The sequence below is a fragment of the Acanthochromis polyacanthus genome, chromosome 16 (genome assembly GCF_021347895.1).
Source record: "Acanthochromis polyacanthus isolate Apoly-LR-REF ecotype Palm Island chromosome 16, KAUST_Apoly_ChrSc, whole genome shotgun sequence".
Classification (NCBI taxonomy): Eukaryota; Metazoa; Chordata; class Actinopteri; family Pomacentridae; genus Acanthochromis; species Acanthochromis polyacanthus.
Window position 1 is genome coordinate 32,619,929 of NC_067128.1, and position 24,090 is coordinate 32,644,018.

The 24,090-nt window shown below is 39.9% G+C and overlaps 1 protein-coding gene across 1 annotated transcript; it reads left to right on the forward strand.

Moving 5' to 3' along the window:
* The first annotated feature begins 1,482 nt into the window (after window positions 1-1,482).
* zc3h14 (zinc finger CCCH-type containing 14) lies at window positions 1,483-13,557 on the forward strand. The gene is made up of 16 exons (XM_022195897.2): window positions 1,483-1,623; window positions 1,967-2,009; window positions 2,108-2,222; window positions 2,760-2,800; window positions 2,902-3,386; window positions 3,549-3,712; window positions 4,698-4,798; window positions 4,882-5,040; window positions 6,968-7,036; window positions 7,213-7,363; window positions 7,487-7,692; window positions 8,796-8,943; window positions 9,039-9,178; window positions 11,155-11,237; window positions 11,333-11,439; window positions 13,333-13,557. Exons 1-16 carry the CDS (start codon window positions 1,588-1,590, stop codon window positions 13,334-13,336), a joined length of 2,052 nt encoding a protein of 683 aa, XP_022051589.1. The 5' UTR covers window positions 1,483-1,587; the 3' UTR covers window positions 13,337-13,557.
* Window positions 13,558-24,090: the final 10,533 nt, after the last annotated feature.

Sequence of the window (24,090 nt, forward strand, 5' to 3'; positions counted from 1 at the left end):
GATAGATATAATATATTTATTATATCACATACTAAAGTATATCACATATAAGATGAAACCCCATTTGTATTTATGCTCTCCCAATGAATAAAACAAAAGTACAGAAGTACTCCTGTAAACCAAACCAAAGCAACTGGATCTGCCTATCCCAGATCTCCCCCCATTAAACATTCACCATCGACAAACAGCGCAGAATCCACATTCACTAGACTGTTATGTTTGCATGAGTTTATATTATTGTGCATTTTAAAAATGAGTTTGACTTTCTAGTTACGTTGAGCAGGTATCAACTTTTGAGTGACCATTATGAAACTCTGGGCTTCTTTCCCCCACCTCACTCCTAATTGGACAGGCTTTTTCAAGATATAAGGCCTAAATTAAAGCAAATAACAACAGCAACATAATAATAATAATAATAATGATAATAATGATAATATTAATAATAAACACGTATTTGCCACCTTTAATGAATGTGGCACATTTACTGGATATTAAAAACATGGTGGTGTGTTGTTTTAACTGGGTAGGGGTATCTCGAAACTAAAGCCTTTTTTTGAGCGCACACCCTGCCATTAACCCAGATCACATTAACCCAGATCAATGTATTAATTGCCTGATAGGGGATGGTTGGTGGCAACATTAAGGAATGGCGACACCTGCTGGTCATTTTATATACCTACTTTCAGCGCGCCTCTTCGGCCTCCTCTTGGGTGTTTAATCCGATAGATAGGCTATCTTTCGCTCATTCAATCAATAAATAGCCTACTATCGTGCAAACTCTGTACTGTGTACACGACTTGCTTTGATTTAGAATTAGGGGAAGTGCAGTGGGGGCAGGCAATACAAAGAAAGTCAGTCTGTCTATGCCTGCGAGCGCAAGAGCTTTATTGTGATGGACAGGAGCTTTATTGTGCACCGGTGGGCTCCGAAGCCCCGCCCACCAATAAAACGAAATATGGAGTCGTATTTTCATTTTGGGGGTGAAAACGAAAAAACGAAAAAACAAACCGTTTCCTGGTTTTTTGTTTTTTTGGTCAAAACGAAAAAACGAAAAAACGAACCGTTTCCTGTTTTTTTGTTTTTTGCTCAAAACGAAAAAACGAAAAAACGGCTTGTTTTTTTGTTTCTGCTTGTGTGTTTTACAGCCGGGAATCAAACGGATAAAACGTACCTTGTCCTGTCCCTTCTGTATAAGAAATACACAATATTTATACTTTTTGAATATGAATTTACTCAAATGTGAAATGAAAATTCTAATATTTTGAGATATTTGATTTTCTAATTTCATAAGCTATGAGCCATAATCACAATTAAAGCAAAAAAAAAAAAGACTTGAAATATTTCACTTCATGTTTAATGAATGTAGAATTTATTACATGTTCACTTTCTTAAATAACTGATGTAAATTGTAATTTTTTAGAATGTTCTGATTTAGATAGACAGATAGATAGATCCTTTTTGTCCCTACTCGGCTACCTTTGCCAGTCACGTGATTTTTATGTCATATTTGTCCCTGGTGGTTAACGGTGTTAGCTGCTGAAATAGCTGCTCCTTTTGTAACTTGTTTTCTTCCATAAACAAACAATCATGGAAATCGGGACTGAAATCAGCAAGAAGATAAGAGTAAGTAACGATACGGAATGGAGTAGTTTACTTGTTGTTTATCGTTAGCGCAACACCAGCGCTGCTAGCTAGTTAGCATTAGCTTGCTAGCTTATATTTCTACGACGAGCAGAAGACAAACTTGTTTATATTTTCAACTTCGAGCGTTTGCTGGTTCACCTGTGTACAGGCGGGCGGGTTTGCAGACCAGTTAGATGCTTTTTGACTGATATTAACATAACTTATTTAGTATGTAACGTAGAGGCTGCGTTTTCTGTTGCTGGTTAACTGCTATTAGCATAGCTAGCATGCTGTCCATAGTTTGGTTAAATAACATCTAAACTGAATCTTTGATCTATTTCAGGCTGCTATCAAAGGCAAACTTCAGGAGCTCGGTGCATACATTGGTGAGTGAATAAAAGGTGGTGTGATTGTTTGTGGGAAAAGATGTTACTTCTATCAAACCTATGTTACATACTGAATGGTTTACTGTCTTCTCCTGCAGATGAAGAGCTCCCTGACTACATTATGGTGATGGTGGCAAACAAGAAAACCCCCCAACAGATGACTGACGACCTCTCCCTTTTCCTGGGAAACAACACTTTTAAGTTCACAACCTGGTATGTTTACAAGAAAGTGATGTTGAACAGACGTATGAACGCAGCTTGTCATGTTTTATTACAGTCTTCCTGTTCTTGTTAACATAGGAGTATTTGTCATTCCGACATATGGCATCTTTATCACAGAGTAGACCTGAGAAAACAACTAAGTATCTTTAGGAGCCACCGAATCTTTCCACTGAAGCTCCTAGGATTAGTATTGGTATTGAGAATTGGCAGATGGAAAGAGGAAAGAGGGGCTGTAGACCAGAAGTCACAACTCAGTCAACCCAGAGCTGTCTGGAGAAAGACCACCAGTGTTGCAGTTGTGAACATTTGTGGGCCTGACTACGACTGGACCTTAAATGCCAGCAGTCTTATCATCTGTTTGATTTATGTCATTTGACTAAAGCTGCATTTAAAGTGAACTTTTCTAGTCACTGGTCAGGGGAGTGTCTGTGTGCTGGTGTGTAGTCTGATGCTGGTTTCTTCTTACAATATGTACTGGAAACATGCGGCTTTTCTTTGTAATAACATTTGTTGTTTGGTTAATTTTAGGTTACATGGTGTTCTGGAGAAATTAAGATCTGTTGCAGGAGGTAAGCCAAAAAGAGAAAAGAAAATTCTTCATTTTATTAGCGTTGTCATTTCAGTGTAGCTCATTTTTTTCCTCTCCTGCTTGTCTACATGGTTGTTTCAGAGCCTGCATCCCTCAAACACCAGCTGCAGTCTGACGGTGCTACCGTGGCTGGAAAGAGTCGATTGTCTGTGGGTGAAAACGGCAGATCAGAGGAGTCGAAGGTGCTGACGGTGTCCAGCTCACGCTCTGATAGGACGGAAGCACGCGTGTCAAGTTCTGCTCATGAAAGCAGGAAGGGCAGCTTGGAAAAGAGTTCCTCTCGGCACACCTCCGCCGTGAAGCCCCTCATGGAGCCGCTGCCCTCAGAGGCCGTTATTGACATCAAACCAGAGATGGACGACGACCTCATTGCCGAGGAACCCGTAGAAATCGGCTCCAACCACAGTCGTGCACACAGTCGACCCACCGCTGAGATCTACAGACCCGGTCAGAGCAAGTTTACATCAGCGAGCTCTGCGGCCATGTACCGGTCCGCAGAAGGATCCTCCCAAAGCAGGCAGCAGGACGGCAGGAACAGCAGGACCTCCAGATCTACCACCAGCAAGGTACTGTGAAATACTGAGAAGCACCTCTTTTCAAAGGTACATGATGTAAAACTTGATTCAGTCTTAGGATACCACATATTGTTTTGTTTATCATGTTCACTTTCTGATGACCGAGTGTCGGATAAGGATAAAAAATAACGGCGGTGTGCTTGTGTATTTCAGCAAGAAGAGTTGTCACGGAAGCGGAAGGCGCCAGTAGCCAGTTCTGTGGTACGAGTGAACCGAGAAGCAGACGAAGACAGTGATGACGTTGAAGAAGAAGATAGGAGTTATGGAGGCAGAGGCGTGTCCAGCAGAGTGTCTCTCCCCTCCAAACCAGAGCGGAAGTCAGTCCTAACCCCTCACATCACATTTAGCCTCAGTATTTGGTGTACAGTCGTCCCTCTCCATATCGCAGTTCACTTTTCACTGTCTCACTGTGTCACGGATTTTTAAATTGTATATATCTAATTTTGTATCACGGATTTTTTGCTGTATCGCGTGATTTTGCATTTTATAGGTATTTTATATATTTATTTATATATTTATTGTTTAAATTATTTTTGAAGCAAAAATTTGAAAATGATCTAAAAAAATAATTAAAACATATTAATAGGACATTAAATCGAAATAAACTGTGTAGTGTGCATGACTGGGCTCTAGTTGGCATCAGTCTCCTCCGTCTCCGGTGTATAGCAGCGCTCAGCATCTGGCCTTGTTCAGTTCACATGGACACTTTATTGCTGTGCATAGTGTTGCTCTGCGGTGTTGTTTTTCTGTGAAATTGTAGTTAAAAATTTAATTAACTTCAAATCCTACGTTGTTGATCAAACGTTCTTCGCCTTCTCAGGCTTCTGGCACCGAACCCAAGCACCAGAAGAAGATGCTTACCATCGCAGAAAATTAGATAATTACATAGGATGAAGAGTGTAGAAGGTGTTTAAGAGCATAGGAAGTGTTTTAAAAAGTGGGGCAAGGGTTTATAAGAGTGTGGGAAGGGTTTATAAAGCCTTTAATATTTTATTTTTGGCCTTTTTTTCGGCTTTATTCGATCGTGGCAGTGAAGGTCGACAGGAAATGGGGGAGAAGAAGAGTGGGGGGGAAGACATGCAGCAAAGGGCCGCGGGCAGGAATCGAGTCCAGGCCGCTGCGTCAGAGACCAGCCCCTGTACATGGGTCGTCCGCTTAACCCGTTGAGCTATACGGGTGCTCCATAAAGCCTTTAAATGTGTATATAAATGAGGGGTGTTCTGGAACCTAACGCCCACGACAGATGAGGAACCACTGTATGTTGTTTCATCTTTAACAGTATTATAACTTGTATTGTTTCAGACCTACTCTCCCACCAGCCAAACAAGCCAACAGAAACCTGATCCTGAAGGCCATCTCTGAGGCGCAGGACTCCATCACCAAAACCACAGCTTACCCAACAAGTACGTTCCCTTCTGACGTACACGTAGCCATAAACATCCTGTAGCTGCTGTTGTACGTCGCTCAAACTGACCTTTTCCTACAGTACCGCAGAGACAGACGGTTCCCGTGGCGCCTCGTACTCGTCTGGCCAGCAGTGAAGAGATGACTGCAGCCATCCAGCTGGTACAGGAGCACCTCCACAGCCTGGCCCCCAGGATGCAGCCGTACGCCTCCACAGACCTACCTCCCTCCAGAACACCTGGTGCGCTTTAAATTTACTAGATTATAAGAACTTTAATGTCTTTTATTGAGCAGCAGCATTTAAATGTGCACAGCTTGAAACGACCACTCATCCACAGGCCAAGGTCACATTAATGCACTCCCTGTTAAATGATTTAAGTAGCACATAAATGTAGAAATGTTTTCAGTATGAAACCTCCAACAGAGGAATCTGACGTAGTTTTTGGCAGTTTCGTAACACGAAAGCTGGTTTGGCAAATCAGAAACTTAAAAAAGTTACTACTAGTTTGGTAAATGGTGCATCGAGGACAGAGGGAATCATACGTGTGGACATAGTGGAAGAGTAACCGTACGTTAATGTGTAGTCATGTGAAAAGTCCTGTTAGCAAACTTAGCACCAGCACTGTTTTGTCACCTTTGACTTTGCACAAAGAAGATAATGGTGCTCACTCTGACTCTCACAAACCAGATATTCAATTCTACAATTTCATTTATCAGACGCTTTTATCCAAAGTGACGTACATCTGAGAGTAGATACAACAAAAGCAAGGATCTAGTCAGGAGAAAACAGCCTGGATAAGAGCCATAAAACAAGTTCAGTTTTCCATGTCTTCATATCGGCATTGGACACTGGGTTTCCCGAATATGTTTATCATGGAAGGAAGTGTAAAGAAGGCCAGTTTTGAGTGACTTAAAGCTGCATTTGTGTGTGGACCAGCAACCAAGTTACATAGAAGAAGCTGCATCGTAAAAATAGCTGTGAATGTGTTTACAACATGCTGTTTTAAACCCTCTGAACTCCATCCTCACGTCTCATGTCTTATTAAAAATTGCTAAGAGTAAAGACTTAACCAGATTCTGTAAAAACAATAAATACATAATCTGAGCTTTTTGGCCAAGCTAACAAGCTATCAACTCATAGTCACATTACAAAATGTATTTTGGCTAAACTTCAGACTGTGTTTACACACAGCAGATAGAAAACAAGTGTGTGAGCTAATTTAAAACACAAGTCTTAAATATCTATAGTATGCTACACTACAGGCCAAAAGTTTGGAAGCCAGATCAAATTTGTACAAAAAAAAGATCATAGTTTCATTGGTACAACAAAATAAACATGATTATTATATAGAGAGTCACTCATCAGAATAGATTTTTACTGTAAGTATCAGGTATTTGTATCTGTACTCTTGTTTCTGTACTCAGCTGTTTATTTTTAGACATTTCTGTGCTCGTTATAGAGACACAGCTGATATTTATTGGGAGTTTTGTTTGCAAACTGTCAAAAGCCAAAGAGCTCAACTGAATAATGCAAACTGTTTTTTTTTGTTTGTTTGTTTGTTTTTTACTTTTGCACTGAAATTTTCTCAACTCTAAGACTAAGCCCTTCTTTTCTCTTGTCAACGTTTCTTCAACAATTGTCTGGTAACATCACTGTATACCTGAAGGTAAATGGAGGAAGATGGTGCACATCAATGATAGCAAAGTCTGGTCATGCAGTGAATAAATCACAAAATCTACAGAATTCATACAGTTTTTTGTTATTTTTTTACCTTTTTAAGTAACACGTTGTGAACAGAGACTTGCCGTTTCTTCCAGACTTGTAGCCTGAAGTGTCCATCCTCCATTTTTTCCAATATTTGTAACACTTGGGTGCAACTGAGAAACATCGCACATGCTGTTCTGCTGCTTTTTTTCAGTTTTTGTAAACTAAATTATTTAAGAAGTTCAACTTTTTTTTAGAGAGTAATGACATTACAAATATGTCCTATTGCTCAGAAGACATTTCTGACTTCTCTTGACTTCTAGCCGTGGTTGTTCTCTCCTCATAGAGGTGAAGGACTTTATATAGTTCGCAGTGACAAAAAACGTCCAGAGAAAGCTAAAGGTTTATTGTCTACTTCATCCTCTCTTTTAATTTATTTGTTTCTGTTACTTCTTTCTCCCAGTTCAAGCCAGATCATTAGCTTCACGCCTTCAGCTGGAGAGTAATGATGGAAGAAACCAGAATGAATACGGTGGGTCTTTGTGCTCTAATGTGAAATTTCTGTGACAGTTTTTATAGAATTTAATGAATGAATGAAAATGTCACAACTGCACATCCAAACATGAATAAGAAATAATGAATATCCCCTAACATGCTTCAAAATATTGATATTTTTCTTTACATATTTTCCACTTTTCTTGCCTTTAGGTGTGGAAGTGTCTGCAGGCGGTGAAACAAAGGCCTTTGATACTCGATCCTTCATAATGAGTCGACTGCAAGTGGAAGAACCTTCGGTCAGAAGTCGTCTTCAGGTCAAAGATGAAGTCCAGTCTGCTTTACCGAGGACTGTCCAAACCAGGTGCACACATGATATTTGTATGATCTGTCTGTTTCTACGTTTGGATAACGTGTCGTTCCTGAATTGTCGTGTACTCATTTTTATTTTCTCCATTCTGCTCTGGATGTTTGTCCCACACTATAGCAAAGAGAGAGGCGACTCTGCCAGCCCCAAGTTCATCGTGACGTTAGACGGAGTGCCGAGCCCTCTGGGCAACATGGCCGACTGTGACGTGGAGCTGGATGATGTCAGACCACCGCCGAAGGTCACCGAGGCAACCAGCCTCGTCCACAGAGAGCCCAAAGTCAGCGTCCTTCACCGGCTACAGGGAGCAGTCACACCACCAGAAGGTCTGGGGCTCAGCAGGGTTGTTCTTTATTTATTTATTTATTTATTTTATGATGTGACCATCGGTGTTGGTTTGTCTGTCCGTCTGTCTGTTAGCAGCATTACTCAAAAACGGACCAACAGATTTGGATGAAATTTTCAGGGAAGGTGAGAAATGACACAAGGACCAAGTGATTAGATTTTAGCAGTGATGCAGCTTATAGTCTGGATCCGCAGATTTGTTAAAGATTTCTGTATCATTGCGAGACAGCATGGCATCGCTGTGACTACGATCACTGCGATCCTACTACAAATCGACTGCTGCGGACTTATTGGGACTTATCTGAGAACAACTGATTAAATTGTGGGGGTGTTTCTGAGTCCCATCAAGTCCCGCCGCCCGCTACATATTTAGGTCACGTGATTCGGTATCTGTACATAACGTGCACATTCATAACACACGCCTGTGCTCAGTGCAAGGTCATTTTTGTTTGTGGATACATTTATATTAAATGGACATATTCTATGTAGCTTTGATTTCTGATCATCAATAACTAATAAACAAATGCTAGATTTCAAAATAAAAAACAAGAAAATGCATTTCTGACAGTACCATATGAGGGCGTAAACAGCCTTGGTGGAGCGCTGTGCTCTCTGAGTGCTTTTCTTGTTGAATCTTTTGATCAAACTGCAATTTGACTTTACTAATGTACCATGGGACTGCACAGTGATTTGGTGGTTAGCAAATGGATCGTTGGTGGTTAGCTCTGTCGCCTCACAGCTTCTCGATCCTCAGTTTGTGTCCCGGCCCTCCTGGGATCTTTCTGCATGGAGTGTGCATGTTCTCCCTGTGCATGTGTGGGTTTACTCTGGTTTGCTCCCACAGTCCAAAAACATGCTGAGGTTAATCGGTGATTCTAGATTGTCTGTAGGTGTGAATGTGAGTGTGATTGTTTGTCTCTGTGTAGCCCTGTGACAGACTGTTACCTGTCCAGGATGTCCCCTAAACAGTGTATAGATAATAGAGGAATGGATAATCTACCACATTTTTAAACACACTATTCACTGATTCATGTGTTTTAGTCCTGTCCTGAGCATCCCTTTCCATTCTGTCCTGTTTTGACAGATGACGTGATGGACACTGAGATGGCCGAGGAGGAGGAGGAGGACGGCACCCACTTGAAGAAACAGAAAGTCATGGAGCGCTGCAAGTTCTGGCCGGTCTGTAAAAGTGGAGATGAGTGTCTGTATCATCACCCAACGACACAGTGCAAGTGAGTACCTCTGTTTCAAAGGTAGAAATGTTTATGGGGTTCTTTAAAAACGCTTTCAGTCCTAATTTCTGATTCTTTGTCTTGTTTTTCTGAAGGACTTTTCCCAACTGCAAATTTGGGGATAAATGCCTTTTTGTGCATCCAAACTGCAAATATGATGCCAGGTGCACCAAACCAGACTGTCCCTTCACTCACGTCAGCCGCAGAGGCCCTGCAGCTCCTCCGCCCAGACCAGGTCAGCAGGTTTAAGGTTGAACTGTTCTGCCTCTTCATTTCATACCTTAGACGTGTTCACGTATGACATTCTGATAAAATTCAGAGAGAACATTTCAGTCACACAGTGGCAGTTCAGTGAAGCAGTAACTCAAAAAAACAGTGCTATAGTTTCCTAGAGGTACATAGTAATTAAGAATGTGTACTCAAGGTATTTCCTAGAGGTACTTTCTTTGAGCGTTTCCATTTTGTGCTGCTTTATACTTCCACTACATTTTATTGTTTTCTTTTTTGCATTTCACTGTTTATCTGACAGTTTTTATTGAAGATTAAGATTTTTTATTATTATTATTACACATTTAGCACTTCTAAACACATTTATTACTAATGAGTGTTGACCAAATATTAAGTATTTCTTAACAAGCTCTTTTAATTCTGCACGTTAAAACAACATTTGTGTCATAAACTGTAAGTGATATAGTTCATCCAGTAAAAAGGAGCTTTTTGAGCTGCTTTACCTGAGTATTTCCATGTTGTCCTGCTTTACACTTCCACTGCATTTAAGTGGGAACTTTTGCACTTTGTGTTTCACTACATTAATCTCACAGCTTTTTGTTGAAGATTAAGAATTTGCACAAAGGATAATGTAACAACTACAACACATTGTTCAAGATTAAAGCATTTACTTCCCTTTTGGCTTCAGACATCTTACAAAAAGCCGTTTTTCGTTGGGGTCACGTTCTAAATGTCTCAGAGTTAGAAACCGTTCCACCAAATGGTGATTTTTCCTTTTAAAACCTGTCATATGGCTCCATTTCAGTAAATGGTCCAAGATGTAACCAGATAAAAGGCCACAAGTTGAAAACAGATTTGTGCATCAGTGCTGTGTTTTTTCTTCTGTCCTTAAGTAGTTCAGACGTGCAGCAGCTACAGCAGCAACATGCTGCTGACACACAGATGATTCACCATTAATAATCTAATCACCTACTTTTTTGTAGGTGGGATTTTTCATGCAGGAATTTAACTTGTAAATGAGTGTGTTTACGTTGCTGCGCTGCTACTTTTTCAAACATAAAAGATGTGAATACTTCTTCCACCTCTGTAGTTTGCAGTCCTGTCACTGATTTGCCAAAGTTGGGCTGAGGTCGTCAGCGTGGCACAGACTTGGGTTTATCATTGCTGCTTTTCATCGTCTCAGTCACAGCGCTGACATTAATGATCAGCTGCTGTACAGTTTTCTGTAGTTTCTTCAGGGAAAGTTAGAAAAGGAAAATCTGAATATCGAACCAAACTGCTCATAGTTGAGTTGTGCAAAACGTAGAAGAGAGAGTGGAGAAAGAAAACCTGACATGTCTGGTTCTGATGCATCTATTGTTGTCCTCTCTGACTGTTATTACTCCACCAAGGAATGATGAGGTTATGTGACGGTCGGTGTACGTTTGTCTCTCTGTTAGCAACATTACTCAAAAACAGACTAACTGATTTGGATGAAATTTTCAGGAAAGGTCAAAAATGACACAAGGACCAATTAATTAGATTTTGGTAGTGATGCGGTTTATAGTCTGGATGCATGGATTTGTTAAAGATTTCTGTATCATTGTGATCCTACTACAAATCCACTGCTGAGGACTTATCGGGAATTATCTGTTGGAAATGATACAAGGAACAACTGATTAAATGATGGGAGTGTTTCTGAGTCCCATCAATTCCTGCTGCCTGCCAAATATTTAGATAATGCCATTCAGTATCCCTACATAACGTACACATTCATAACAAACCTGTGCTCAGCACAAGGTCATTTTGTTTGTGGGTACATCTATATTCAATGGACACATTTTATGCTGCTGTCATTTCTGCCACAAATTTTTTCAAGATTTCAGCTGTCAGTAATGATACGACTGAGCAGCCTTGGAGGAGTGCTGCGCTCTCTTGTTATTTAACTAAAGGAGTGCAGTGATCACATTTTCCAAACTCACGTTGGGGTCTTTTTATTCACAGCGGTGCAGCCAGTTCAAACCACTAGCGTGTGTCGCTTCTTCCCAGAGTGCAAGAAGATGGACTGTCCATTTTATCATCCCAAGGTAAACACACGCTTCAGCTAGCTTTGATTACAGAAGAGCGAATTTGTTGCTTTCAAAGTCTGAGTGAATCTGACTGTTTCTGCTCTCATCTGCAGCCTTGTCGCTTCGCGACGCAGTGCAAGCGAGCTGGATGCACCTTCTACCATCCGACCACAGCCGTGCCTCCAAGACACGCGCTGAAGTGGATAAAAACACCGAGCAGGTGAGCTGATGGTCACATAATGTTGAATTCTGTATGACTTTACATTTTTGGATAGATTAGATATTTGTGTCTTGGCATTAGCACTGTGGCCTCACAGCTAGAAGATTTCCAGATCTTTCTGCGTGGAGTTTGCATGTTCTCTCTGTGCATGTGTGGGTTTTCTCCGGCTTCCTCCCACAGTCCAAAAACGGGCTGAGGTGATTCTTAATTGTCTATAGGCGTGAATGTGAGCGTGATTGTTTGTCTCTATATGTAGCCCTGTGATAGTATGTCTGCTACCTTCACCCCAAGTCACCCAGTCCATTCAGCAGTGTATAGATGATGTATAGATGATGGATGGATGGATAGATAGATGGATGGATGTTTGCTGCTCCTGCTTAATAGAATCTCCAGCAAACCGCAAGCATTAAGCTCAGCTTAATTATTAGGGAGTTTGACCCAATCAAACATGTTCAAAAATGTGAAGCCTTAATTTATGTAATCAAATTTGACCATGTGATAAACATTCAATCCTACTAATAATGTAATTTTATGTACATACACTACTGTTCAAAACTTTAGGCTCATTTAGAAATGTCCTTTTTGAAAGAAAAGCAGTTTTTTTTCAGTGAAGATAACATTAAATGAATCAGAAATACAGTCTAGACATTGTTAATGTGGTAAATGACTATTCTAGCTGGAAACGGCTGATTTTTAACCCTCAAGCAACCAAGCTATTTTAGCGACTAAAATGACTGACTGGGATCATTTATGACCCCACTATATTTTACACAGGAATCTGTCTACTTTAGTACCCCTTTTTTTATGCTTTCCTACCTATTCCACTCCATTGCATTTTAAGATGGATATTCTAAAGTAACCTTCTTTTATTATTCATGGATTTTAATCATTTTTGACTCAAAGCTAAAGTAAAACCATATGAACAATATGATGCACTGTAAGAACGCAATAACATTTATTTAGACACGCTTTGTCTGCCACTTCTTTTATTCCTTTTGTTTCCTCAATAGTAAATCAAAAGTAAAAACAAAATCTACACAAACATCTTGTCTGTATGTGTGCAATGTAACATGCAGAGAGGTATTTAGATTAGGGGCAGCTGTGGCTCAGGTGGCAGAGCCGTTCGTCCAATGCAAGACACTTTACCCACCTTAGCTCCAGTGCTGCCGCTTACACTGGTGTATGAATGTGTATGCTGTGTAATGTTGGTGGTGGTCAGAGGGGTTGTAGGAGTGGATTGGCAGCCAGTCAGTCTGCCCCAGGGCAGCTGTGGCTAAAAATGTAGGTCTACCAGCTATAGTGCACTGCAAAACACTGAAATATAGTGATTAGAGGTAGAAATAAAGAAATAAAACTAAGGCCTACAATAGTGAAAAACCTATACAGCTTTCTGGGGTCATAAGTGACCCCAGACAAGTTTCCATTATCCTTGTCACACCAGTTGGCCGATCTCTACAAAAAACTATGAGCAGCTGTAGGACAAGTAGAATGACAAATTCATGGTAGGAAACATTTTTCAGATAAAAGATATAAAAACAGCAAATATGACTATATGGCTGGGGTCATAAATGACCCCACTTGGTCGCTTGAGGGTTAATGGAATATCTCCATAGGGGTACAGAGGAACATTTCCAGCAACCACCACTCCTGTGTTCTAATGCTACATTGTGTTAGCTAATGGTGCTGAAAGGCTCATTGATGATTAGAAAACCCTTGTGTAATTATGCTAGCACATGAATAAAAGTGTGAGTTTTCATTGAAAACAAACTCTCTGGATGACCCCAAACTTTTGAACAGTAGTGTATACAGTCTAAATAATAATATTAAGCATGACTTCTAGCCTGTAGCCTGATATTTTCTGCTCCTACTAAATATGTTTTTTCCTTCTCACAGCTAATTAACTCAGAGAGTCTGACTGAATCTTGAAGGTCAACGTGTGAAGATGTGAAAGATGTTTTTCGTCTCCGTCTATGGATTTTCTTTATTAGATTCAACCATCTCTTCATTTGCTTTTAATGTAATGTTTGGAGTTATTTTTAAGGAAGATGTTTTGTAAGTCGAAAAAGTCGAATTTTTCTTGATGCGCTCAAAATATTAAATTCTCCATGGTTAAGTTCACTTTGATCTCATGTAGTCATTTCTCGTCTTCTTTACAGTGTTGGTTTAAAGGGATATTCACTGCTGACTGATCATTTATTTATAGAAAAGAAAGGCTGGGTCAGCGAGGATAGTTGGTGGCTGTTTATTGAGAATAACAGACTGGCTAATAAAGGCTGATACATCAATGAGAATTTATCTTGCTAATGAAAGTATTTTACACATCTACGAACAACTCCAGTTTGGTTTAAACACAACAGCTGTGTTGTGCAGTGACTGTTTCCTCCTTCTAAAATGCCAAAACCTCTCAAAAAGAACCGTTCAAACGCAGAATTCGTCCAGACTTATTGCCTTTAATTAAATATATTATCAGGATCACATTTAGTGTAAGATTTATCAGCATTCTGTGCCTTCATGTCTGTGTAATAACAGGATTTAGGTTCTAAAGAGATCTAAAAATAACGCTGTTCTGTGTGGTCCTTTTGAGTGTAATGTGAACTCGATTTCTGCAGCACTCTGATGAATCACCGGGGACGTTCGCCTACTAATATACGACTCTCGGGAAGAAACAAAAGACTGTCTGAGTCAGTTATTAGCAAGTAGCGATAAGCAAATCAGTCAATCAATTAACCAATCAGACTTCATTTATGTAACACTTTTCTTGCAAATAGAATAGAACTCAAAGTGCTTCACACAACAAAAGGAAAAAAATCCCCCAAACTGCCCCCCTCCAGTCCTCCTAGAAATCATTGTTAGAAGCGAAAGAATCCATAAAAACGAGGAATGAGTAAGAGCTCTCAGTTAGGCAACAATAAAATAGCACAACAGGACAGTGAAGATTTAAAACATAAGATATAAGTAGACCTAAAAATATTTAGATCAAAACAATAAAAATCTATTAAAAACCAGACTGCAGTGTTTAAAAATATCCACAGTCTGCTGGCGTAAAGCCTTCCGGAAATGGATCGTAATAGAAAAATGTCTGTGAGGTTATTTGTTCTGACTTTTGGTTTAATTAAAAAGCCCACTGCTTGCCGACTGGAGGGTTCTTCAAGGTTCATTGGATGAAAACAAATTTGATAAACAGTCTGGACAAAAAACATTGAGAGTTTTATAAAGACATAAAATAATAATCTTGAAATTAATTCTAAAGCAGACAGGTAGGCAATGCAGGATATTTAGAATTGGTGTCTGTCGTATAAGCAGCTAAATGTTCAAGCAGTTGAAGATATATTCTTCTGGAGACTAGATAGCGCGTTAAAGCCGTCAGTCCTGCAGGCAATAAAAGCGTGCTGTTGTGTCTTTGTATTGACTTGATAGGGCAAACAAATGCACTTCAGTCAATGCTTTTAAGATGCAAAACATTTTTTAGTTGTGTTTTCAGTTTGCTGTTCAAAACTGAGATCTGAGTCAAAGATCACTCTTACTTGTGCTGCACTTTCAGGTTGAGTTTGTTACCTTAGTTTCACCACCAGTGACCAACACTGCAGTTTTGTCCTGAATGAGCTGTACAGAAATCCTCTCATCTGTGACTTTAATACATCAGCATCCAAACTTGTCACATCCTGGCTCAAGGTTGGACAAAGGAGAGGAGACAACACGTGGGTTGTAACGAGAGAATTTATATAAAAATTAGCCCAAAAGAACAAAATCAAGTTAAAACTGCAAGCAGCGTTGAACGGGACCTCGCACACCAACGCCTGTCGAGATGCGACAGAAATGTCATGAAGTTGAGAATTCTGACCAATTTCAAGGATTATGTCACAAAGTTTCTTGCAATGGTACATGCAAATAAAATGACTGCAACTTCCTATAGCCAATAGGTGGTGCTATGACTAGAATTACATTTTTTAATTGCACGAATCGTAGAAAATGTTGACGTCTTCAGACTCAGACTCTTGTCCAGCATATCAAATTTGGGCCAGTTTTAATCATATGTCAACATGTAAAACATAATTTTTTCTTGCCAGCAGGTGGTGCTATGACTGTGAATGGATATTGGCATATGGATGTCATCAGAGCAGGACTCTGATCAAATATGTAAAGTTTGAGGTAGATTGAAGCTCATACAGGGGAATTAGACATCACTTCCTGTTTTATTGCAAAGCATCAAAGTTCAGAAGGTGCTGCCATGGCCAACTGAACTTTGACTGATGCAGAAGATTCTAATAACTTATCATTATTAAGGCCTGTTACATACACTGTCCAAATTTGAGGTCTTTTGGAGTAACCCCCTGAAAACAACCAAAACCGTCAAAAACCTCACACTTAATCCAAGATGGCAGGCTTCCTGTTGGGTTTAGGGTATGGTTCCAAGAGGCTTTTTTGTGCGTCCTGATGTGTTACATATGCCGACCAAATTTCATAGATGTAAGTGAAACATCTGCGGGGGATAATTGTTACAAATACCGCAACAGTGGCCATAGCACATGGAACCAAGAAGTGCATACATTTTCCTTCATTGAGCAAATTCTGTTTTTTGTGAATTTGGATGTATTCTTAATCTGTCAAAAAGTACTTCCTGTTTCACAGCGACAATGCATCACCATACCAAAAGCGTGGTACGAAATCTCACACTTTTCACCATGAGTCATCATCAATGTGGTCAGACTTGTCACCACATTGAGTTGAATCTGGGCATCCGGCTAATAATAGTACACCAAAGTGTAAAACATGTCATTTTATGTTGCCAGCAGATGGCGCTATGACTGTGCATGAATATTACCATATGGATGTCATCAGGGCAGGACTCTAATACATGTATAGTGGAGTTAAACAACACTTCCTGTTTCATGGCAAAGCATCAAAGTTCAGAAGGCCGCCATGGCAACGACCTTTGACTATTGTGGAAGATTTTAATAATTTTTCATCATTAAGCCCTGCTGTATTTGAGGTCTCTTGAAGTTACCCACTATGAGGAGTTAACAACTGAAAATGAGCAAAAACAGCAAAAAATGTCACAGTTAAAGCAAAATGGCAGACTTCCTGCTGCTTTTGGCTATGGCTGCCACTGGTAGATGTAGGTGAAACGTCCTGCCCGTAGTAGATGTTACAAATGTTGCAGGGGACGCTATGGAGCCATTTTTCCAGGCACAAGTCCCATAAAATGTAACATTTTTCACCAGTTATACAAATTTCCATGAGTTTTTCAGCTTGGATAGGCTTAAAAAATGTGATTCTTTTGGGCGAAAAATAATTCCTTGCATTCCAACAGACTCCTACTACTGTCAGTGTTCAAGCCCTAATAAGGTGGCATTGAAGGAATTATGTTTGAAACTACAGTGGGAGACAATCCTGATTATACTGAGTACAAACAGTGATAAAAAGCAAATCAAGGACATTACAGAAGATAAGAAAGACCAAGTGTGACTCCCCAAGTCTCAAATTATCTGCTCAGTGTTCGTATCAAGGCCAAATTCCTGACTACGTGACTGGCTCCTTTATAATGTTTTGGGGATTAGCTCATTTAATATTGGACTTTATTCATAAATGACGAAATTCAAACAGGAAAACAACAAATTTGTCAAGTTATTGAGGTTATTTTCAGTCGGTCAGTGAGACAAATCAGTCTATCATAAACTCTACAAAAATGCAGCTTTTAGAAAAGCTTTTAGAATTTTTTCCCACATCATGAAGTGATTTTACAAAAAATACACAAAACAAGTATAGTACAATTAAATATCTGATGTGTAGGTAGTAAAAATACAGACTTTTTTATGTGATTTCAAAATAGTTTCCTAATGATTATATGAAATCTTTGATGCAGCTTAAAGATTTTTTTTCCAGAGTTTGTAGTCTTCAGCAACTCCATCATTATTTTTTTAATTATCTCTTATCTTATAAAGCCTCTTCAGCTTTCTGTCTTCTGATACCCATCAAAATCCTTCAGAAATCTGCTGCTTTGTCTGTCCTCGACCACCACCGCATGGAGAAAAGCTGTAACTACATCAAACAACTGAATTAAAACCTGCTGCAACCTGCAGGTGGAGACAAACTAAAGGTACAGATAAAAGCTGCTGCTGAATTACTGGATTACTCATCAACTCACTTTGTCATCCACCTTCCCTAAACGCCTTTGTGGTGAGAGTTTTGTGTGATAAAAGTGCAACAAAAAAGGACGCACAACACAGAACACATACTAGTTACAGTTTCATTCAAGTATGTGCAGGATTAAAATCACATACAGGCTTGCAGAATGAAAACTGTTCAAGACAAAAATCACAGGTTTTTTTTTCCGAAGCCATAATACTCCGACAAGGCTGCTCAGTCATTGTATGATTTCCGATGGATGAAATCTTTAAAATAAAGATTAAATTTGTGGTCCACAGTGGTCGATTTGTAGTGGAATCGCATTCATGTGCATTCATGTGCTCGTCAGCTCCCTGCAATGATGCAGAAATATTTAACAAATCTGTGGATCTAGACTATAAGCCACATCACTGCCAAAATCTAATCACTTGGTCCTTGTGTCATTTCTGACCTTCCCTGAAAATTTCATCCAAATTTGTGAGTCCATTTTTGCGTAATATTGAGTACAGATGGACAGACAAACCAACAACGATCGTTATATAACTTCACCACGTTCCTTGACAGAGTAACTATATTTGATTGGATTTGACCAGCAAATGATTATGGGGATGGCTAGTGTGACGTCATGGACCACTTCCGTGTCCAAGCCGCGGCGTACCGAATGAAAACACAATGGCAGTAGCGAAAGAACCGGTCACCTTTTTCACTGTGACATCTTATTTTGCGGATTTTCCGAAGTCGGTAAAGCGAGGTCTTAACTCTTACAACTCAAACAGAGTTGTAAGAGTTAGTGTGCTGGCAGGTGGTTTTAAAGGGAAAGTGCAGGCGTCAATGAAAAGGAAAACGTACAGTGTTGAGGTGAGCTAAGTAGTGTAAGCTAACAAACACAGGATGTCAGAAATAAAGCTAGCTTTATCATCTGTGTGAGGTTAAATGTCGTTTACTTGGCTTTGTTAGAGTTGTTATGTTAGATTTGAAAAGTATACTCTAAAGATTCCCAGCAGCACACTCTAGCGCTAACTTCTGCCGGGAGCACATGGCTAATTTGCATATGTAAATAACTACGCATCTCTTTACACTAATCATGAATCCATAACAGTTAAAACAATCTTAGTCAAACATTTTTAGCAAGTCAGTCCAAGTATTGGACTCAATTAAATCCAAGTCACATAGACCCATATCCTAGTCGAGTATTTTGGGCAGATTGGTCAAGCAAGTCCAAGTCCCCAAAACTGGGACAAAAGTCTCCCTCGGCAGACTTTATTCTTATAAATTAAAAGTATAAACTTATTATCAGAGACTTTAATCTCGACCACTTTTAGTTTCTTTTGTAATGTGGCCCAAACACTCCTCATAACACAAAAAGATAACATGATTCAAGCGGCTAATACTAGCTAGCGCACGTTAGCTCCCGGCGCTAAATGTATTTTCTAAGATTAGAAATCCAACTTACCTTATCAGTGTCAGCCATCTTCTCTTCTCCTTTTCGTCCAGAGGAAAGTGGTTGAAAGATATCGTTTTATTTACATAATTTCTATTGTTGCAACACAGGACACAACACAGCACCATTATATCGTTGGTTTGGTAGGACACGGAAGTGACGTTTTTGGACACGATGACGTAGTTACTAGCCATCCCCATAGTAGTGCCAAAACCTCAAATGTTGGTCCTTGTTTCATCTCATGTAATGACTTGGATTGCTAGGGTCTGAAAGCACTCTTGGAAGGTATGTGGTTTCTTCTTCTTCTTCTTCGTCTTCTTCTCCTTCTTCTTCTTCTTCTTCTTCTCCTTCTTCGTCTTCTTCGTCTTCTTCTTCTTCTTCTTTTTTCTGCCCTCTCTTGAATCACAGTTGTGAAAGGCCTTAAAATACTCAATCGTGTGAACATTTGCACACACAGAAGCACTGGCGAAAAATTTTATATTTTAGGGGAGATGCAGAACATATGTACAAAATTGCCTCAATAGTGCTCCCTGGAAAATGTAAACAATTTCAAACATTTACCAGTATGTTTCACCTACAACTCTGAAATTTGGTAGATCATCAAGACACACAAAAATGTAATTGACACAGAGGCCCAATACTCTACAGGAAGTCAGCCATTTTGAATCATCTCATATTCAATGTTTTGCAGATTTTTAAAAGTCGCTCAAAGGGAGTAACCATGAGAGAGCTCAAATTTGGTCAGGATGTACACCAGACATGGGTGTTACCAAAATTATCAAAGTTATCAGAATGTTCTGTAAAAGTATGAGGGCGTGGAAATGGCGGACGGCGTTTCACCATGAAACACGAAATGCTGTTTGATTAGGCTGTACATGCTCAAATCTGCCTAGAAATTTGCGGGTGTGATCTAAGTTTGGACGTGATGACATTCACAGGCCGATATACAGTTACAGTCACAGTGTCACCTGGTGGACATTTTTGGTGGTTCGCCATGAACGAGGAAGTGCTGTGTAGCAAGCCAATATATGCCCCAACCTGCCTCAGACTCATAGGCGTCAGTTTAGGGGGGAACGGTGGGGATGTGTCCCCCCCACTTTTTGTCAGGGGTCATTTTGTCTCCAACACATTCAAATTCTTCACATGTAAGCCGTTGTAAACCCAGTTATTTTCAGTAGTATAGAAAATTCCGACGCTCCTGAACGCACCATCTGCACTCGGCTGAGAGTTGCACAGACACGCAGCACACCTTCGTGAGGTTAAAAAAAAAACAAAACAAAAAAAACGCGCAGATGCTAAATTTGCGCTTGTGCCAAGTGGAAGCTCCGACCAGAGGCGTGCAGGGCAGGCGTAAACTAACCGTGACGTCACCCGTTGGTTTCAACGGCGAGAAAATGAAGCCCAGATTTTGCTACTTCCTGGTCGCCGTTTTGGATTTTTTGGAGCCAGTGACGTAAAAAGCATCATCAAACAGACTGGACCGGAGAGCAACTCGGGGCAGGATTGGCTGAGGACTCTCTTATCCCGCCCACGTTTTACCGCAGAGGCTTCTGTTGCTGTCTATCAAGTATAGCCACGCCCCCTGGCTCCGCCAACTTTAACGATTTATTTAAAATTCAGTATTGATTTATTTTAAGATCGGCCACCTGATCTCTCATTTTGACCATGAAAACTAACGGGAAAAAAATCCTGAGCTGTAGAAAATCAGTCTATCAAATTTTATTTTTTCCAAAAATGAATTGGGGTCTATGGAGCAAAAGCTTTTTGGAGCCAACCCTAGCGGACGGCGGGATATTGCAAGTTTTTGACACTTCCGGGTGGACTTCAATTCTGGAGCCAGATGCTACGTCCACTATATATACACAGTCTATGGTGTAGGGGCAAAATTTCGGCCCGGGAGAATTAGTACTATAGTGGGCCACAGACCACATCTACCTGCATGTACTGATAGCTCAATGGCTTGAGCCTCTGCCTTTGATGTGGTAGTTGTGAGTTCGAGCCCAGGTTGTGGCATTTTGCCGCCATTCTTCGACATTTTCTCAAAGTGCTGTGGTCTCCATCCCCCCCACTTTTAAAAATAAACTGACGCCCTTGCTCAGACTTTACAGGTGTGATCAGAGTCCAGCCCTGATCACATCTATAGGCTGAATTACACTCTCAGTCACAGCGCCACTGAATACCTGAGCCAAAAGATGAGAGGACCCGATTTTCTTTTGTCTTTTTCTTTTCTTTTGCTGTAGATAAAGAGGTTTTACAGCATGAGGTTCTGTCATGTCTGTCATGGAATGAAAAAGATTTGTTGTTTAATCTGAGAAAAATCATTTTATGAAGTCCATTATTAAGTTCATTATTGTTTAAGAGATTTTGTTACGTTGTCAAAATCCTACAGTTGTTCTTTATTGTGCTTCAGTCAGTTCATGGACAGTATAATTACAGGTAGGTAATAAATGTCTCTTTACTTATTCTATGCATGTCATGTCTGTCTTTTTTTTTCTTTTTCCTTTTTTTTACTGCTTGGCTGCTTTTTGTGAACTGCTGCGTACTTAAAGCTCCTCCACAATCACTGTTCACCCACACAGGTGATTTCACTGGCTTCATCTCATCAGACATGCAAGACGTAAAATGAAGTTACTGTTGTTACTCAAATAAGTGAGAAACTTCTGACTCGTAGTGAATATATTAAAAAATAATAATCTTTATATGCAGTGACAGAGACTGATAAACAGATTGTTTTGACAATTTTGACTTTTTGTCTTAGATCACTTGAACATTTATTGAAATAAAAACGTGAGATGTTTAGAGGGAAAAAATTTGTTTGAGTTTTTAACAACTCATGGACAGATGAACTGCAAGTCTGACTAGACACTGCTTTTCGTAAGAAGCCAAAAATGTCTGTAAACACTGGCGTAATTTGTATCCATGTGTTATCATCCATCATCCATTGTGCAAAATCTTCATATTCAAAGTAACTAAAGCTGTCGGAAAAATGTACTTGAGTAGAAAATACAATGTTTCCCTGTCTAGATTTGTTGAACTTATAATAATAATAATAATAATAATAATAGTAACTTTATTTACATAGCAACCTTAAAAATAGTGTTCACAAGTCACACATACAAATACAGAGACATAAGAAGACAATATAATATAATAACTAGATGAGAATGCAGATGCAATAAAGGAACTAGGTAGTTTAAAAATTGAAGAATAAGACTGAAGATTTAAGGTTGGCAGTGAAAAAAATGAAACAATTAAAGATGACATCACACTAAAGAAAGCAGCTAAATTTAAACTAAAGCAAAGAGAGAATGCATAAAATAAACAGGTCAATAATAAATACAGAACAGAACACTAAAATTAAACTTGTTTCAATAAACATCTTTTATCATTAATACATTCAGAGCCTTTGAGCTTCATTTTTTTTCCTAAACATCTGAAACAACACCATTCCAGAAGACATGGATTTTTAAACAAAAAACCTGAAGCATATTTCTTGAAATGACAGTAAGAGCAGTAACAGGAGGGAAAACCACATTTCTCAGTACAAAAATGTGGAATGTGTGACCAACCAGGAAGTGGCAGCATGCAGGCTACATTTTCATCTAGTTATTATCCAAATGATTAGAATATCAATCAAGGGCAAGCTACCTGTAAGTATGTATACAAAGTATTCCCCTTTTATTGCCTTCCAGCATTGAATCATGGTCATTTATGTGACTTTTTAGACATCAATTTACCCAATAAAGACTTTTTGATGTCAAAGTGAAAACACGTTTCTACGACAGGATGTCAATTAACTACAAATATACGAGGATTTTGTAAGTATTCACCTCCTTCAAGCCAGTAGTTAGTAGAAGCACATCATGATGCCGGCACCACCATGCTTCAAATTATGATGCTGCCACCACCGTGCTTCACATCATGATGCTGCCACCACCATGCTCCACATCATGATGCTGCCACCACCATGCTTCACATCATGATGCTGCCACCACCATGCTTCACATCATGATGCTGTCACCACCATGGTCCACATCATGATGCTGCCACCACCATGCTTCACATCATGATGCTGCCACCACCTTGCTCCACATCATGATGCTGTCACCACCATGGTCCACATCATGATGCTGTCACCACCATGCTTCATGCCATGATGCCGCCACCACCATGCTTCACATCATGATGCCGCCACCACCATGCTTCACATCATGATGCTACCACCATGCTTCATGCCATGATGCTGCCACCACCATGCTTCACATCATGATGCTGCCACCACCATGCTTCACAGCGGGATTGTGTGTTTGTGATGATGTGCAGTATTTGGCATCTCCGAAATGTCATGTCTAGTCTAGTGCCCTAAAAACTCATTTTTTTGTCTCATCAGAACACAGAACAAAGAGTCTCTCACATGTCTTCTGGTGAACTCTCATCCATATGTTTTACGAGGTTTTTCAACAGTGGCTTTATCTTTGCCACTTTCCTGTAAAGCTCTGACTGGTGAAGAACAGTTGTTGTATGAACAGTTTCTCCCATCTCAGCCACTGAAGCTTGTATCTCCTTCAGAGGAGTCATAGTTGTCTTGGTGGCCTCCTTCAGAGGAGTCATAGTTGTCTTGGTGGCCTCCTTCACTGGTCTCTGTGTTGTAACTCCTTCAGAGGAGTCACAGTTGTCTTGGTGACTTCCCTCACTGGTCTCTTACTTGCACAGTCACTCAGTTTTTGAGTATGTCCAGTTTACATACGTGCCATCTCTCACTATTTCCTAAATAGGGATTTAACTCTTGTCCAGGAAATATTTGGTGACTTGAAAACTCTTCTTGTATTCATCCCTTGATTTATGCTTTTTAATAACCTTTTCATGGAGTAGCTTGAAGTGTTCTTTTGTCTTCTTGGTGCAATGGGTGCTGATTCACCAAAGACTGGACTTTCCAGATGTAGAAACCCTCCACAATCACTAACATGCATTCACAGCACTATGATTTCAGTAATTGTGCGACTTCTTGCACCAGCTGGTTGCACCTGTGTTAAATACAGTGAGTCACTTTGAAGGGGGTGAGCCACATATTTTACATTTTCTAA